At 36.4% G+C, this 15,536-nt stretch overlaps 1 protein-coding gene across 6 annotated transcripts in view; it reads right to left on the bottom strand.

Moving 5' to 3' along the window:
- DYNC2H1 (dynein, cytoplasmic 2, heavy chain 1) overlaps positions 1–15,536 on the bottom strand; it is a 289,555-nt gene that overhangs the window by 125,683 nt on the left and 148,336 nt on the right. For all 6 annotated transcript variants that reach the window (XM_005856867.2, XM_005856868.2, XM_014539785.1 and 3 more), the window contains 4 exons: positions 12,343–12,506; positions 10,391–10,510; positions 9,483–9,617; positions 7,714–7,857 (listed from right to left, as the gene is read on the bottom strand). In XM_005856867.2, the coding sequence (XP_005856929.1) occupies positions 7,714–7,857; positions 9,483–9,617; positions 10,391–10,510; positions 12,343–12,506 (563 nt within the window). The remainder of the gene's footprint in view (positions 1–7,713; positions 7,858–9,482; positions 9,618–10,390; positions 10,511–12,342; positions 12,507–15,536) is intronic.

Below are 15,536 nucleotides of genomic sequence, written 5' to 3'. Positions count from 1 at the left end.
CACCCCATGCCTGTTGCCTGCAGAGGGAGGCCACAGGTGGTGGGGGGTGGGGGGGAAATGCTGCACAGATGGCAAGCAGTGGCAGCGGCAGAGGTGGGGCCAGCTGTCTGCAGCCAGGGGAAGTAAAGCCCCAATAGGCCCTGATCTCAGGCCAGGCATAGGGACCCTACCCGAGGGGTCCTGGATTATGAGAGAGTGCAGGCCGGGCTGAGGGACGACCCCCCCCGCCTAGTGCATGAATTTTCATGCACTGGGCCTCTAGTCCTCAATATAAGAACCTAAACTATCTTAAACCTCGCCCTCCAGATTGAACAGAATGAGCAATAACTTCGATATTGGTGCTGCAAAAATTCATACACACCTTTAGTGCAGTGGTTCTCAACCTTCTGGCCCTTTAAATACAGTTCCTCATGTTGTGACCCAACCATAAAATTATTTTCGTTGCTACTTCATAACTGTAATGTTGCTACTTTTATGAATCATAATGTAAATATCTGATATGCAGGATGGTCTTAGGCAAAACCTGTGAAAGGGTCGTTCGACCGCCAAAGGGGTCGCGACCCACAGGTGAGAACCGCTGCTTTAGTGGTTTCATTTGCTTCTGTAATTCCATTGTACATGATTGCCATGATTTGAAAAAAAATGACATTAATGGCTATTTCCTTTGATTCATGAAAAATGGCTTGGGGTAGAAATGGGGGGAGGAGATTGTGAAGGCTGGTCTTTTTCCTAAGTGTGATATGATTTTTATATCTCTCTTCAGGGAGCACTTAAAGAATGTATAGACTATGTTTGTTTGTTTCCTATATAATTATTATTGACAAGAAAAAACAAACTAATAAAATAATTTTATCCGTAGAGAAACACTCCCAGAATAAGCAATGTAATGTATGAAATTGGTAGAAAACATCATGAACTGGCATTCAGATGTGGCAAACCTAGGTTTCCGGCCTTGCTGGTAGCATGTTCTAACTGAGAGAGCTCATCTTCATTTCACTATTTATTACCAAAGATCACATGTGAAATTGAAATCTGGATCCACTGAAAGATACTCTATTGTGAGACAGACTACCATGCCGACAAGAGCCAATGGATTTTCAAAACATTGAAAAGTAAGGTTTTTATTTTACATATTTAAGTATGTGGGTGTGAAGAGATCAACCTAAGATCTTGTATGCGTATATGCATTTCCATGGACACAGACAATAGGGTGGTGAAGGCTTGGGGAGTGGGGGACAGGGTGGGCTAGAAGAGGTCAAAGTGGGGGGAGGTGACATATGTAATACTGTCAATAATAAAAATTTTTAAAAAATAATTGTTTAAAAAATATGAATAATATGTGCCAAGACAAAAAAACAAATATATAAGACAGAAATGCTTATCCTGTCTGCCATGACTGAGTAGATAGATTTTTGCTAACAAAACATACCCCAAAGCACTAGATCTTCATTGGGTGCCATTTATTTCAATTTTGAATATAACAGCAACTTCAAATGACATACATTGTGAAAAAAAATCAGTAAAACGTTAATCTTTTATAATCAAATAAAGATTTTCTGTATTAATTAGCCATGCTAATGAAGATAAGAATTTTTGTCCTGTTTTGTTCTCTGATTATATAACCCAACACCAAGAATAATGTCTGATACATAGTGAGTCTGCAATAAATATTAATATAATAAATAATAATCTTTCCTTGGAAAAATAGATTTATGTAAACCTACTTTAATATAACATTTTGTTCCCGAATTTAATTTAAAAAACAATTATTCTTGCCCCCAAAATAACTTAAGAAACACCCATATTAGTATTACACCAAAAACAAGAACTATGAAGATTAAATTTTTTCATAAAAATATATTTTTAAAAGTGGTATGTATCTTACAAGTGATTTTTATCTTATAAATTATCAAAGAATTCCAAATACAATACCATATTTTCAATTACCTAATAGGACAATTACACAAAGATATATAATATCCATTGTTGGTAAAGGTATAGATGGAATAAAGCACTCTTTGCATCAGTGTAAGATATCGATAGCAGATATTTTCAAAGGATAATTAGACAATATTTGTGCAAGGCTTACAAATATGCATTTTTGCCCCATTAAACTAAGAAAAATAATTGGAGAAGCGAAACACGAAAAAAACAAAATAACAATACAAAAACTTATGTTTGCAGCTGTTTTAAAATATAAACCTCCAATCTTTTGACACTCCTTCCATCAAGAGGTAAAGTCTGTTTCCTCATCCCCTTGAATCTGGGTAAGCATGTGACTACTTCAACTAATATCATTCAGCAGAAATGACACTGACACAGGGCTGGGTTGTAAAAGGCAAATTAGCTTCCACCTTGCTCACTGGAATACACGTGTTTGGCGCTCTAAGATGTAACATGGGGATTGCATTGAATCTACAGATTGCTTTGGGTAGTATGGACATTTTAATGATGTTGATTCTATAATCCATGAACATAGTATATTCTTCCATTTACATATATCTTCCTCTATGTCTTTTTTTGATGTCCTGTAGTTTTCTGAGTACAGGTCTTTTACCTCCATAGTTAAGTTTAGTCCTAGGTATCTTAATTTTTTTGTTGCATTGGTAAATTGGATTGTTTTTTAGTTTCTCTTTCTGTGAGTTTATTATTGGTATTTAAAAATGCCAAAGATTTCTGGGTGTTAATTTTTTATCCTGCTACTTTGTCAAACTGATTTATTAAATCTAGTACTTTTATGATTGAGTCCTTAGGGTTTTTTATGTACAATATCATGTCATCTGCAAATAATGCGTTTTACTTCTTTTCCAGTTTGGATACCTTTCATTTCTTCTTTTTGTTGGATCGCTATGGCTAGCACTTCTAATACTATGTTGAACAGGAGTGGTGAAAGTGGACATCCTTGTCTTGTTCCTGTTCTTGTTCCTGGTTTTAGTATTTGCCTACTGAATATGATATTGGCTATAGGTTTGTCATATAAGGCTTTATGTTGAGGAATGACCCTTTTATTCCCATTTTACTGAGGGTTTTTATCAAGAAAGGATGTTGGATTTTGTTAAATGCTTTTTCTGCATCAACTGATATGATCATGTGGGGTTTTTTTGTTTCAATTTGTTTATGTGATGTATCACGTTTATTGATTTGCAGATATTGTACCAGCTTTGTATCCCCAGAATAAATCCCACTTTGGTCATGGTGTATGATTTTTGGATGTATTTCTGGATGCAATATGATAATATTTTGTTGAGGATTTTGGTATCTATGTTTATCAGGGATACTGGCCTGTAATTCTCTTTCTTTGTAGCGTCTTTATCTGGTTTGAGATTAGGGTAATTCTGGCTTCATGGAAGGAGCTTGGAAGTGTTCCTTCCTCTTGATTTTTTGTAATAGTCTGAGGAGGGTAGGATTTAGTACTTCTTTGGATGTTTGGTAAAATTTCCCTGTGAAGCCGTCTAGACCAGGGCTTTTATTTGCTGGAAGTTTGGGGTTTTTTGTTTTTTTATTGCTTCAATTTCTTCCATAGTTATAGGCCTATTCAGATTTTCTGATTCTTCCTGATTGAGATTTGAAAGATTGTATTTTTTCTAGGAATATGTCCATTTCATCTAGGTTGTCCAGTTTGTTGGAGTAGAGTTGTTTGTAGTCTTTTTTTTTTTTTTTTAACAATCCTTTGTATTTCTGTGGGGTTAGTTCTTACTTCAACTTTTTAATTTCTGATTTGTTTATTTGGGTCCTCTCTCTTTGCTTCTTGGTGAGCCTGGCTAGAGGTTCATCAATCTTATTTATCCTTTCAAAGAAACAACTCTTGGTTCTACCTTTTGCATTGTTGGTGTTTTTTTTTTGTTGTTGTTGTTGTTGTTGTTTGGTTGGTTGGTTCATTTCTATGTCATTTATTTCCACTCTAATCTTTATTTCCTTCCTTCTACTTACTCTGTGCTTTTCTTGTTGCTCTCTTTCTAATTCTTTAAGTGGTAGGGTTAATTTCTTACCAGTTTTTCTTGTTTTCTTGAGGTAGGCCTGTAGAGCTATGAACTTCCCTCTGAGAATTGCTTTTACTGTATCCCATAGACTTTGGATTGTTGTGTTTTCATTGTCATTTGTTTCCAGGATGCTTTTTATTTCTTCTTTGCTTCTTTGGTAATCCAATAATTGTTTAATAGCATGCTATTTAGCCTACAAGTGTTTGCTTTTTTTGTTTGTTTTTATACTAATTTCTGATATTTTGCCATTGTGATCTGAGAAGATGCTTGATATGATATCTATATTCTTTAATTTAAAGAGACTTAGCCTGTGTTCTAACACGTGGTCTCTCTTTAAAATGTCCCATGTGCACTCAAGAAGAATGTATTTTCCATTGCTTTGGAGTGAAATGTTCTGAGGATGTCAATTATTTCTACCTGATCTAGTGAGTTGTATAGATTGCATCTTCTTTGTTTATTGTCTAGACGATTTACCCAGTGGTGTCAATGGGGTATGAAATTCCACCACTATAATTGTATTGCTATCAATCTCACCCTTGATATTTTCCAGAAGTTTTCTTATGTATTTGGGTTCTCCTGTATTGGGTGTATATATGTTTACCAGAGTTATATCCTCTAATAGTATTGATCCCTTTAGTATGGCTTTCCTTATCTCTTCTTATGGCCTTCACTTTGAGGTCTACTTTATCAGATATAAGTATTGCTACCCCAGCTTTTTTTATTTTATTTCCATTTCACTTTCAGTCTCTGTGAGTCCTTTGTTCTGAGGTGGGTCTCTTGTAAACAGCATGTATATGGGTCATGATTCCTTATCCATTCAGCCACCCAGTGTATTTTGATTGGAGCTTTTAATCTATTTACATTTAAGGTTATTATTGATAGCACTTGTTTGTTGCCATTTTTCTTCTTTATTCCTGTGTTCCTTCTTCCTTTTCTATTTCTTCTTTTTACAACAGTCCTTTTAGAAATTTTGCATTGCTGGCTTGGTGGTAATAAACTCCCTTAGCCCTTTTTTTTTTTCTTCTAAGAAGATCCTGATTTCACCTTCAATTTTGATTGATAGCTTTTCTGGATAGAGTATTTTTAGATTCAGTACCTTGCTTTGCATCACTTTGTAGATTTCATTCTATTCCCTTCTGGCCTGATATGTTCCTGTTGAGAAATTATTTGGTAATCTAATGGGAGATCCTTGTAAGTAACTTTCTGTCCCTCTCTTGCAGCCCTTAACATTCTTTCTTTGTCATTAACATTTGCAATTGTAATTACAACATGTCCTGGTGTGGTCTTTTTGTTTCATCTTGTGTAGGACTCTCTGTGCTTGTGTGACTTTTTTCTTCCCTAAGTCAGGGAAGTTTTCTGTCATTATTTCTTCAAATAGGCTTTCTATTCCTTACTCCTCTTTTTGACCTTCTGGCAACCCTATTATGCACGTGTTTCTTTGTTTCATGTTGTCCCAAAGCTCCCTTAAGCTCTCTTCCTGCTTTTTAATTTTTTTCCAATTGCTGTTTAGATTGGGTGATTTTTCTACCCTGTCTTCTAACTTGCTTATTTGGTACTCCACTTTTTCTAGTCTACTATTGAAACCTTCCATTGTGTTTTTTATTGTTGCTATATCATTCTTCATTTCTCTTGATTCTTACATATGTTGGTGAATTTCCCATCCAGATGTTTGAGCATCTTTATAACAATTACTCTGAATTCTTTCTCTGATATACTGCTTGCCTCCATTTCATTTAGTCTCCCCCCGCCCCCCCGTTTTTTGGTGATTCCTACTTTTCTTTCGTTCTTTGTCTCCTCGTTTTTGCTGTCTCTTTCTGGCCCTGGACACCCTGCTTGGGGTTTAAGAGTTGAAGTCCCTATCAGTCCAATGGCCCAGAAATCATTAGCCCAGAGGCTGGGTCTGCCTTGAATCTCACACATTTATTGTCTCTGCTCTGAGTTGTATCCCCATCTCCCACAGATCTGGTACCTCAGTTGTCCACTTCAGGTGCTCGGAGTGGTGGGGGCACATGCACAGTTCCTCTGGTGTGCAAATCCCTGTGAGCACCCAGAGTCCTTTGGCATGCAATTCATCTTGCGGGTCCACCACCCATGGCAGGAAGGCACCTTGAGTCCTCTGGCAGTGCACTTGCAGCACAGTCCTGTGGCCCCTAGCTTGGCACACCAGGTTGCTCTGGGTTGCCCTGGAAGTGCTCTCCTATAGTCCAGAGAGGGGTGCATGCTGGATTGCTCTGGGTAGCCCCAGCAGGCCTGTTCCGGGGCTTGGGGTGGAGCCGACTCTGGTTGCTCTTGGTCACAAAATCAGAGCTTTCCTGTGGCCTGGATTAGGTCGCACACTGAGTTACTTCAGGTTGCCCTAGGAGCAAGTCCCTGTGCCTGGGGTGGAGCAGGAACGGGTTGCTCTGGGTTGCACAGTCAGCGCTCTCCTGTGTCCCAGACTGGAGCACATGCTAGGTTATTCCAGGTCACCCCTTCCAGGGCCCAGTGTGGAGCCAAGGCCAGCTGCTCTGGGTCACACAATCCAAACTCTCCTGTGACCCGGAATGAGGCATGTGCTGGGTTGCTCCAGGTAGCCTCAGGAGGACTGTTCCAGGGGCCAGGGTCGAGTGGCCGCAGGTTGCTCTGGTCACACAGTCAGACCCTGAGTGAGGCACGCACTGGGTTGTATGGGTTTTTTTAATGTTTGTCTTTAATTTTTGTTTTATACTAAGAACATAAATCATTAACATAAATCATTATGTTAATCTATATATATATATATAAAAGTCTAAGCGACCGTCCGACTGGCCGGTAGATATAACGCACACTGACCACCAGGGGACAGACGCTCAACGCAGGAGTTGCTGAGCTGCAGTGACTTGGCAGCAGCGGTTCTCGGGTGACACAACCCGGAACCAGAGATTAGGGAGCCCAGTTCCTCGCAGGGCCCTGCAATTTTACCTTCAGCCGTGGATTATGTTGTTGCTGGGCCATGCGATTCCACCTTCAGACATGGGTTATGTTGTTGCTGGGGCACTGTCAGCCCTGAATCTGGTTTAGTACCAAGTTGCAGTGACTTGGCAGCGGCAGTTCTTGGGTAACACACCCCGGAACCAGAGAGGAGGAAGCCCAATTCCTTGCGGGGTTGCGCGATTCCATCTTCGGCCATGGTTTATGTTGTTGCTGGGGCACTGCCAGCCCCAAATCTGGTTTACTGCACACTTGGGTTTGCATTCCACACACTGTATGACAGCAACTTTTCAGAGTATCCTCTCGCACTCCGGGACCCCTTGGAGGGTGTTGGAGAGCCAATTTCAGCACAATCCCTGCAGGCTAGGCTGAGGGACCTCACTTGCCAGCGGGACCCAACTCACTCCGCAGATGCCCTTTGATCTGTGGCACCGCCCCAGGTGCGGCTGGCCAGAGAGGGACTGCGGGAGTTTGGCTCCAGGGCATGTCCAGCCCATCTCACCCAGTCCCGCCCCACAGACCACCTTCTAATTAATTTCCTTTCAATGTGCATGAATCCATGCGCTGGGTCACTAGTATTAACACAAAAGCAGAAGACTGTTACATTGGGACAGTTTGTTAAGAACATAAAAAGGAGGTACTTTCTTCTAAATATAGTTTAAAATTGTTACATGTGGTCTTTTGAAATATAATTCCAAACAAGTTTGCTCAGAAATTATAAATTAATCATCAGTAAAATGGTCTGTCTTATTCAGTCTCAGCTATAGGATAACCAATAGCATACCTGTTTATTTTGCAGAGCTCTCTGGAAAAGTCGAAGAAATGCAGCCAAACTAAAACGGTACATGTTATTAATTTTGGACAAGTCAGAGATAATGAAGTACATCCTGCTAGCACTCTCAGCCAGAGGAAGATAGGCATCCCGCTCCTGTGAATCATTGGTTGGGAGAGAGAGAAAAACAAAAACACAAAACACCTGAGTAATAGTGTTTTACTGCCACCTACAGACCACTATGCATATATCCAGCCACAGCCTTACTATTTCTACATACATCCAATGAATGAAGATGACAAATCATAGAATGTTATAACTAAAAGGACTAGCAAGATCTGGTTTTTATTTTTATGAAATTGAGGGAAATATATTTCAAATACGTATCTACCCCACATATTACAAAGCTGGAAGTGGTTCATGGGTTGATATTAATGAGGACCATGAGCACTCGTATTAGGGGAAGAGAGTAAGATGGAATGGTAAACCATTGTGATCACAAAATAAACAATGCAATTTCACATTTCAAAAGGGAACCAGTTTAGATAATGCAAGAGGGCAGGACAGTAGTACTAGGCTATCCCTGTAGCAAAAAAAACAAAAAACAAAAACTATGAATGTAGTGTGTGGGACTAGTTCCAGCAAGATTACTGATGGAACTAGAGTGAAGAAGACTATAACAGGTGGCCACATTAAGATAATAAAGCATCTAGCATTGTTCAACATAAGTATAGAAAGAGTTAATAACCACTGTTGCTTTGATTCTAACTGAAGGTAAAGGATTATAAAAAATGAGAATCATAGGATTAAATGGCCTCTAGGTTCTGAGTGGAACTCTGAGAAGGATCTCCATCAAAGCCCCAGGTTTACAAATATGATACTGGTAAAATTATGTGTGTGACTCAGCAATGCCTGTTAAGAAAAAGAAAGCAAAGAAAGTTCAAATTCCTTTAGGTATAGAATGACAATCATGAGATATGCCAAGTTTAGAGAAGGTGGGGAAACAAGATTGGAATCGAGCTATAAGTCTGCTCTTATTCTAGTTTCTATAGAGCTCTTGCCAAGATGAAAAAGGTAATAATATATAATTATAAAATTTGAGCAATAGATGAAAAATACTGAACTAAAAATTTGAAAACGTTATTGAAGTAAATGGAAAAGAATGAAAGAAGGTCAGTTAGCAGCCTGTGATACATGACATTAATCTGCTTGGTTGTCTTATTTTCTTCAAGCGAAGCTCAGTCACTAGAATGCAGAAGAGGAAAAAATGTATTATACTGAAAGGAGATTGGAATTTTACAAAAGAAAATGTCAAAAAACGTTTAAAAGATTCTAACCATTTGTAAGAAAACCGTTCAGACCCTCATAATCACATAGTTCAGGATACACAGGTAAAAAATGTTTTTAGTAGGAAAAAAAAGCTTATAACTCTTTTAACTAATGGATGGATTCCACTTGCCTTAACTTCTGTTTCAGGTGTGCAAAGATGCTATAATAGTCATGTTCAATATGCTCATTTTAAACTGTAGAACTTCAGATAACAGTATACCTAACACGAGTAGAACCCAGCAGGGTATACTGACCAGCAGTCTTATCCTCAAGGCCAAGATCTCATCATCCTCTCTGTAATACTAAGAATCGGACCCAAGGCTCTGGTTTTATTAATAGCTTTCTTTTTTTTTTGCAATCACCATTACCCTAAAGTCCTTATTGTACATTTTTAATATTAACATAAAAGCTTATAAAAACAGGCTATAAGATCAGTAAGAGGGAATAATTACTTGATCAAGAAAAATTTGAAGTTTGTAAGATTCTTTAAGTGACTCTTGAATAAGTGCACTGCTTGCTTTTGTCTGATTCAAAGATTCAATCAAATCCTTATTTTCCAAAATATTGCCTTGAGATGTGGCAAGTGTCTGTAGAAAAATTAACAAAATAATATTAATGTTATCATACATATTAAAGTAATCCATTAACTAAAATTAACTTGATGATGTTTATGAGAACCTACGTTATTTTAAAACAATTTCAACATTTTATAGCCTCCAAGAATGATACAGGAAATTTTTATACTATATCATCAAAACATTGCATATACATTAATTTATCAATCTAATAAAAAATACTTAATGTTACAAGTTAAATTATAATCTCATGCTACCTTTTAATGCTTCTTGAAATTCTGAGCATGTAAACAGATAATTAATTAGTGAAATAATCCAATATAAAGACAGTGTTTATTAAAAATTGCTTGTCTTAAACATTATTTTCTTAAAATTTTTTCACCACCATTTATCCCCCTTATACCCTCTTCCACCTCCACTAAACCCCCTATTCCCCTCCCCACAATCACCACACTGTTGTCCAGGTCCATGAGTTGGTTCTTTTTTTCTTTTCTTTTTTGCTAAACACTATTTCTTAAAATCTTATACTCCAAAATATCTAGTTTTTTTGTTTGAATTTTGATTTTAAGATATATATTGATATGTCTTTGACACAACCAAAAACATGCTGAAGGTACTATTAATTTAAAAAAAAACTTACTTACTAGTATATTTACTAGTATATTTATTTACTTACTACTATATTTACTTACTTACTAGTATATTTATTAAATATATTTACTTACCAGTATATTTATTAAAGAAATAAGGTAATATAATAAATATCTTGAGTAATTAAATTTTACCTCTAAGAGAGATTCCTCAAGCTTGGCTAACTGTATTTTCTTATCTTCTTCCTGTTGTAATAGTTTTGTTTTCTGTTCCTCTAAATCAGGTTTTTCATGCTGAATAGTTAGAGCCAAAAGCTTAAAACAAATTTTAATATCAAGGTTATTCTAGTGATATAGTTTAAAGAAAACATAATAAAATAAAAACTTTCCACAAGCAGGCCCTAAGTTTGAACAAATCCTACAAGTATTATGATACTATGTACCTCACATGATTCTTTCTGGTTATATATATATGAGACACCTTCACAATTATTTCTGACAAAAATTAGTTAATCTGATGGGTAAAATGTTAAATATTACAGGATGGTAGAAGAAAATGCATTATTTAACATATCCATGTGGAATATTTAATTCTAAACTTAGATTACATATATAAAAAGTATAGAAGCTACTATTTTTAATGGTTAAGTATTCACATAAAGAAGTGTGAGATATCTTACTTAAAACACTATATCATCAATTACCTAGTATGACTACAATTAAAAAATAAATAATAACAAATGTTGGTTAGAATGTGGAGAAAGTGGAACACTCCTATGTTTTTGGTGAGAAAGAAAAACAGCTCAGCGACTTTGGAAAAGTTTGTTCTTCAAAATGTTGTTACCATAAGAAAAAGCACTCCACTAAAAATCAATGAATTGTACCCTTTAAATTGGTGAACTAACTGTATAGCATGTGAATTGAATCTTAATAAAGCTGTGTTTTTTTTAAATGCTGTGTCAAATTCTTAATTTTGGAAATTCAAATTAGGGAATGACACTGGTATGTCATAAATCATATAATCAAAATAAACTATATAAGCATTGTCTCTTAGTTTTTGTTAAATATCTAAATAGCGACTTTCAGCAATTACTATGGAGAGCTTTTATTATTTACTTTTTAAAAATATTTTTAAAACTGATTGCAGAGAAGAAGTGAGAGGAAGAGAGAGATAGAAACATCAATGATGAGAGAGAATCACTGATGGACTCCCTCCTACAAGCCTCACTCTGGGGACTAAGCCCACAACCCAGGCGTGTGCCCCCACCAGGAATCAAACCGTGACCTCCTGGTTCATAGGCAGATGCTCAACTACTGAGCCATGACAGCTGTGCACTATGGAGAGCTTTTAGACAAAAGGAGCAATTTTGTCAATTAATTCTGCCAAGTTTTGAATAATCTGCCCATTGTTTTATTTATAAGATTATCATCAAGTAAATCCAAAGATAATGTTCATAGAAATATATGTGGTGAGTCACATAATATTGTAAGAAAAATATTTTATAATGAAGATTTTAAAATTACAATAAAGTGAAAATTATAGCAAATAGACATGCTATCATATAAATAAAAAATCTAAGATTGTTAGATAAATAAAAAATAGGATGCTACTCAAAAAATCAACAGGTATATGTTTAAAGTGAAAAAAATAAGTGAGATAGTATATAAATAAATGTCTGGACATTAAACTTTATTTTGAAAACCATACCCAGATAAAGTGAATTCAAAGGTGTGTATGCTCTGATGAAGGAAAAAAATTGAGTGGGAATCAAAGACCCTCAACTAGCTAAGTATGTCAATTAAATGAAATTTTCACATTTAAACTTCATCTTTTACAATTAAAAAAATAAAGTAGCTGATTGTAATCTCTATGATTCTTCCATCTCTCGAATTCTACCATATATGATGGAAACAGACTTAAAATTAAAGTTATACTGAAAGAATCAACAATTTGACTTTATCAACAAATGCACACTTCTAACACAAATGATACATGAAATAAACCCAAATGATTTACGATAACTTGAAAGTATATTTTCAGAAAATTAAATGCTAAACAGTTTAACAAAATAGCTTCCCATTGAAAAAGTCTAATGAGTATATAAAACTACAAAAGATCTCCAAGGTAAATTATGATAGATGGATACCTGTCCTCGTAATCCACTTCTTGTAGTAGTAAAGTTAACCTCAGTAACAATGGAAGCTGCATCCGGTGGAATGAAGGGATTTGGGTTTCTCGTTGACAAAAAAAGGCGAAATTCTTCATTGTAGTCAATAATTTTGTCACCTATTTGTACCACATAACGAGGTCCTATTTTTTAAAAAATGACACAATTAGTTGGCCTTACTATCCTGTGTTTTGCTACATGACATTAAAAATAAAATTTCCCAGTAATTCTAAATAGTTTGTATTACAGACTTTTCAAGAGTTCAAAAGAGCAACAGTTAGGCTACCCAAAACACTATTAACCAGATGCTTTATTAGCTGGCACTTATGTAAGCAATTGTAAGTCATACTCATTAAGATGACCCCAAGATATTGAAGCATCAAGAGTATCTACTTATATTCAAGATGGTTTTAGTGTTAACTATATGTTTCATATTCAAAATTTTTCTGAGATTACAGATTATAAAAAATTAAAAACTCTATTATATATTATTCTCTATTTCTAAATTCATCAGTTAAAACGTGTTTATTATAACTAGTATTGAGGATGTGATGCTTGGAGATAGAATAAACTGGTATAAACCTAGGATTATCAACACATGAGTAATTACAAAGTTATCATTAATAACATAAGAAAAGTAAAGTTCTGCCTTAAAAAGGAGTGCATTCTATATAATAAAGAGCTAATATGCAAATGGTTGTCATGCCCTCACACCGTCATGCTGTAGCGGCTCAGACACTCAACACTCGAGAGAGAGCAATGGGGACCAGCCAGGCACAAATGAGCTCATGAGAGAGGAATGGGGACCAGCCAGTCTGCGTCCCAGGAGAGGGACAAGCCACCTGCCCCGCGGCCCCGGGCGCCTGCAGCTGCAGCCTGGGAGAAGCCTCCCGCCCAAGGTCCCCTATGGCTGAGGCCAGCCCAGGCAAAGCCGGCCCAGATCCTGGGTGCCTGCGGCCAGCCAGAGGGAGGGAAGCCTGGGTCCCGGGTGCCTGCAACCAGCTGGAGGAGGGAATCCTGGGTCCCGGGTGCGGGGCAAGGCAGAGGCAGTTAGGGCAGATCAGGCCAGGAGGGGAGCAGTTAGGGCCGGTCAGGCAGCCAGGCAGAGGTGGTTAGGGGTGATCAGGCAGGCAGGAAGAGGGGTTAGGGGTAATCAGGCAGGCAGGCAGGCGAGCGGTTAGGAGCCAGTGGTCCCAGATTGCGAGAGGCAGTTGGACATCCCCCAAGGGGGTCCCACATTGGAGAGGGTGCAGGCCGGGCTGAGTGACCCCCCCGGCCCCGTGCATGAATTTCATGTACTGGGCCTCTAGTTCTAAAATAGAAAATAATAATATTCATTATATAACAGATACAGAGATATTAATCAACAATTATATCCATAACTTATTATTTTAAATTGACAACAAAAAATTGATTTTTTAATCCTCACTGAGGATATTTTTCCCATTATTTTCTAGAGAGAGTAGAATGGAGTGGGGGGAGAGAGAGAGAAACAGTGATGTGAGAGAAGCACATTGATTGGTTGTCTCCAGCAACTGAGGCTGGGGAACCTGCAACCAAGGTATATACTCTTGATGGCTAATCGAGCCTGAAACACTTCAGTCCACAGGCCAGTGCTCTAACCACTGATCAAACTGGCCAGGGCATGATATTTTTTAAGTAAAAAAAAAACATATCTTCACAGATTATTTTCAAAGGTTAAGAAAAACATTATAAAAAATTTTTGAGACCAGAATAAATTTTAAAATTTTACTTAAAAACTTTAAGTTAATGTGAAAATAATTCAAAAAGCAGTTTGTGATAGAGGAAAAAACAAAATCAAAATAACACTGAACTTTAATCATTATTAGAGAAATACAAATTAAAAGCCCAATATAATACCTTTACAATAACTGAAATGATTCAAGAAAACCTAAGCAGAATAAATGCAAAGAAAACAAACCCTAATGACAGCAGAGTCAAACCACAGAAGACAAATAAACATTTTGAATGAAAAAGAAACATTTCAGGGCATCCAGAGAAAAATGAAACCACTTACAAGGGAGCAACAATAAAACCAGCAGGCTATTTCTTAACAGTAATGACATCGTAAGACAAAGGAATAAAAACTTTAAAGTGCTAAAGAAAATAACTGTTCACCCAGCATTCTGTAACAGACAGAAATAAAAATACTTCAAAAATGAAAGAAAAAGAAATTTATTTCTAGTGGGCCTTCACTAAATTAAATATAAAGTAAATCCTCCCCATAAAAGAAGGCGAATCCAGATAGAAATGAGGAGATAAATGGAAAAAATGCTGAGAGAATTTAAGAACACTAGAAAGGGTTAATACATATAAATATAAATTTTAAACACAATTATAACATAATGTGGAGCACGAAAACTTATCACACCAAAATGAAAAGGCAGGCAGAGGGTATGTGGAGTTAAAATGCAGTCCTGGCGAAGTGGCAAAGTATTTACTTGTATTAAAATAATAAGTCAAAGATGTGTATTGCTACATGTTGTAGAGTAACCATTAAGAAATCATTAAAAAATTTGACCCAAAAATCAGGTTAATTCGAAAACTACACCAGTTATTGCATGAATTGGTTAACTATGTTAAATTGCATTACAAATATTAAGACTGCATGATTAAGGGAAATGCAAGTCAAATGCTATATACCACTGATGAGAGGCATGCTTTATAAATAAGACCAACAAATAATTGAAAGTAAAAGAATGGATAAGAGTTATCATGCAAACACTAGCCACCCAATATTATTGTAACCATTCTAATGTCAGGTTCAAAAACATGAGACATTTCTAGAAATAAAGAACATTTAATAATGATATAGGAAATAATAGAAGAAGAAGAAATCACCTTTCCAAATATGTGTATCTAAAACATAGCTCTAAAATATTAAAAGCTAAAATTGACAGAACTAAAAGCAAAATGGACAAATTCAAAATCAAGGAGACTCTAAGATATTCTCTCCATACACCATAGAAAAAACAAGAAAAACAGTACAGACGTGGAAGTTACATTTACCATTGTAACAAAAAGATTAAAATACCTAGGAAAAAATTCAACCAAGGAGGCAAAGGACCAGAAAATTACAGGATGCTGAAAAAAGAGATAGAGGAAGACATAAACAAATGGAAGAATATACCATGTTCATGGATTGGTAGAAT

This window comes from Myotis brandtii, unplaced genomic scaffold (genome assembly GCF_000412655.1).
Source record: "Myotis brandtii unplaced genomic scaffold, ASM41265v1 scaffold105, whole genome shotgun sequence".
Taxonomy (NCBI): domain Eukaryota; kingdom Metazoa; phylum Chordata; class Mammalia; order Chiroptera; family Vespertilionidae; genus Myotis; species Myotis brandtii.
This window is presented reverse-complemented; position numbering and strand designations above follow the sequence as displayed.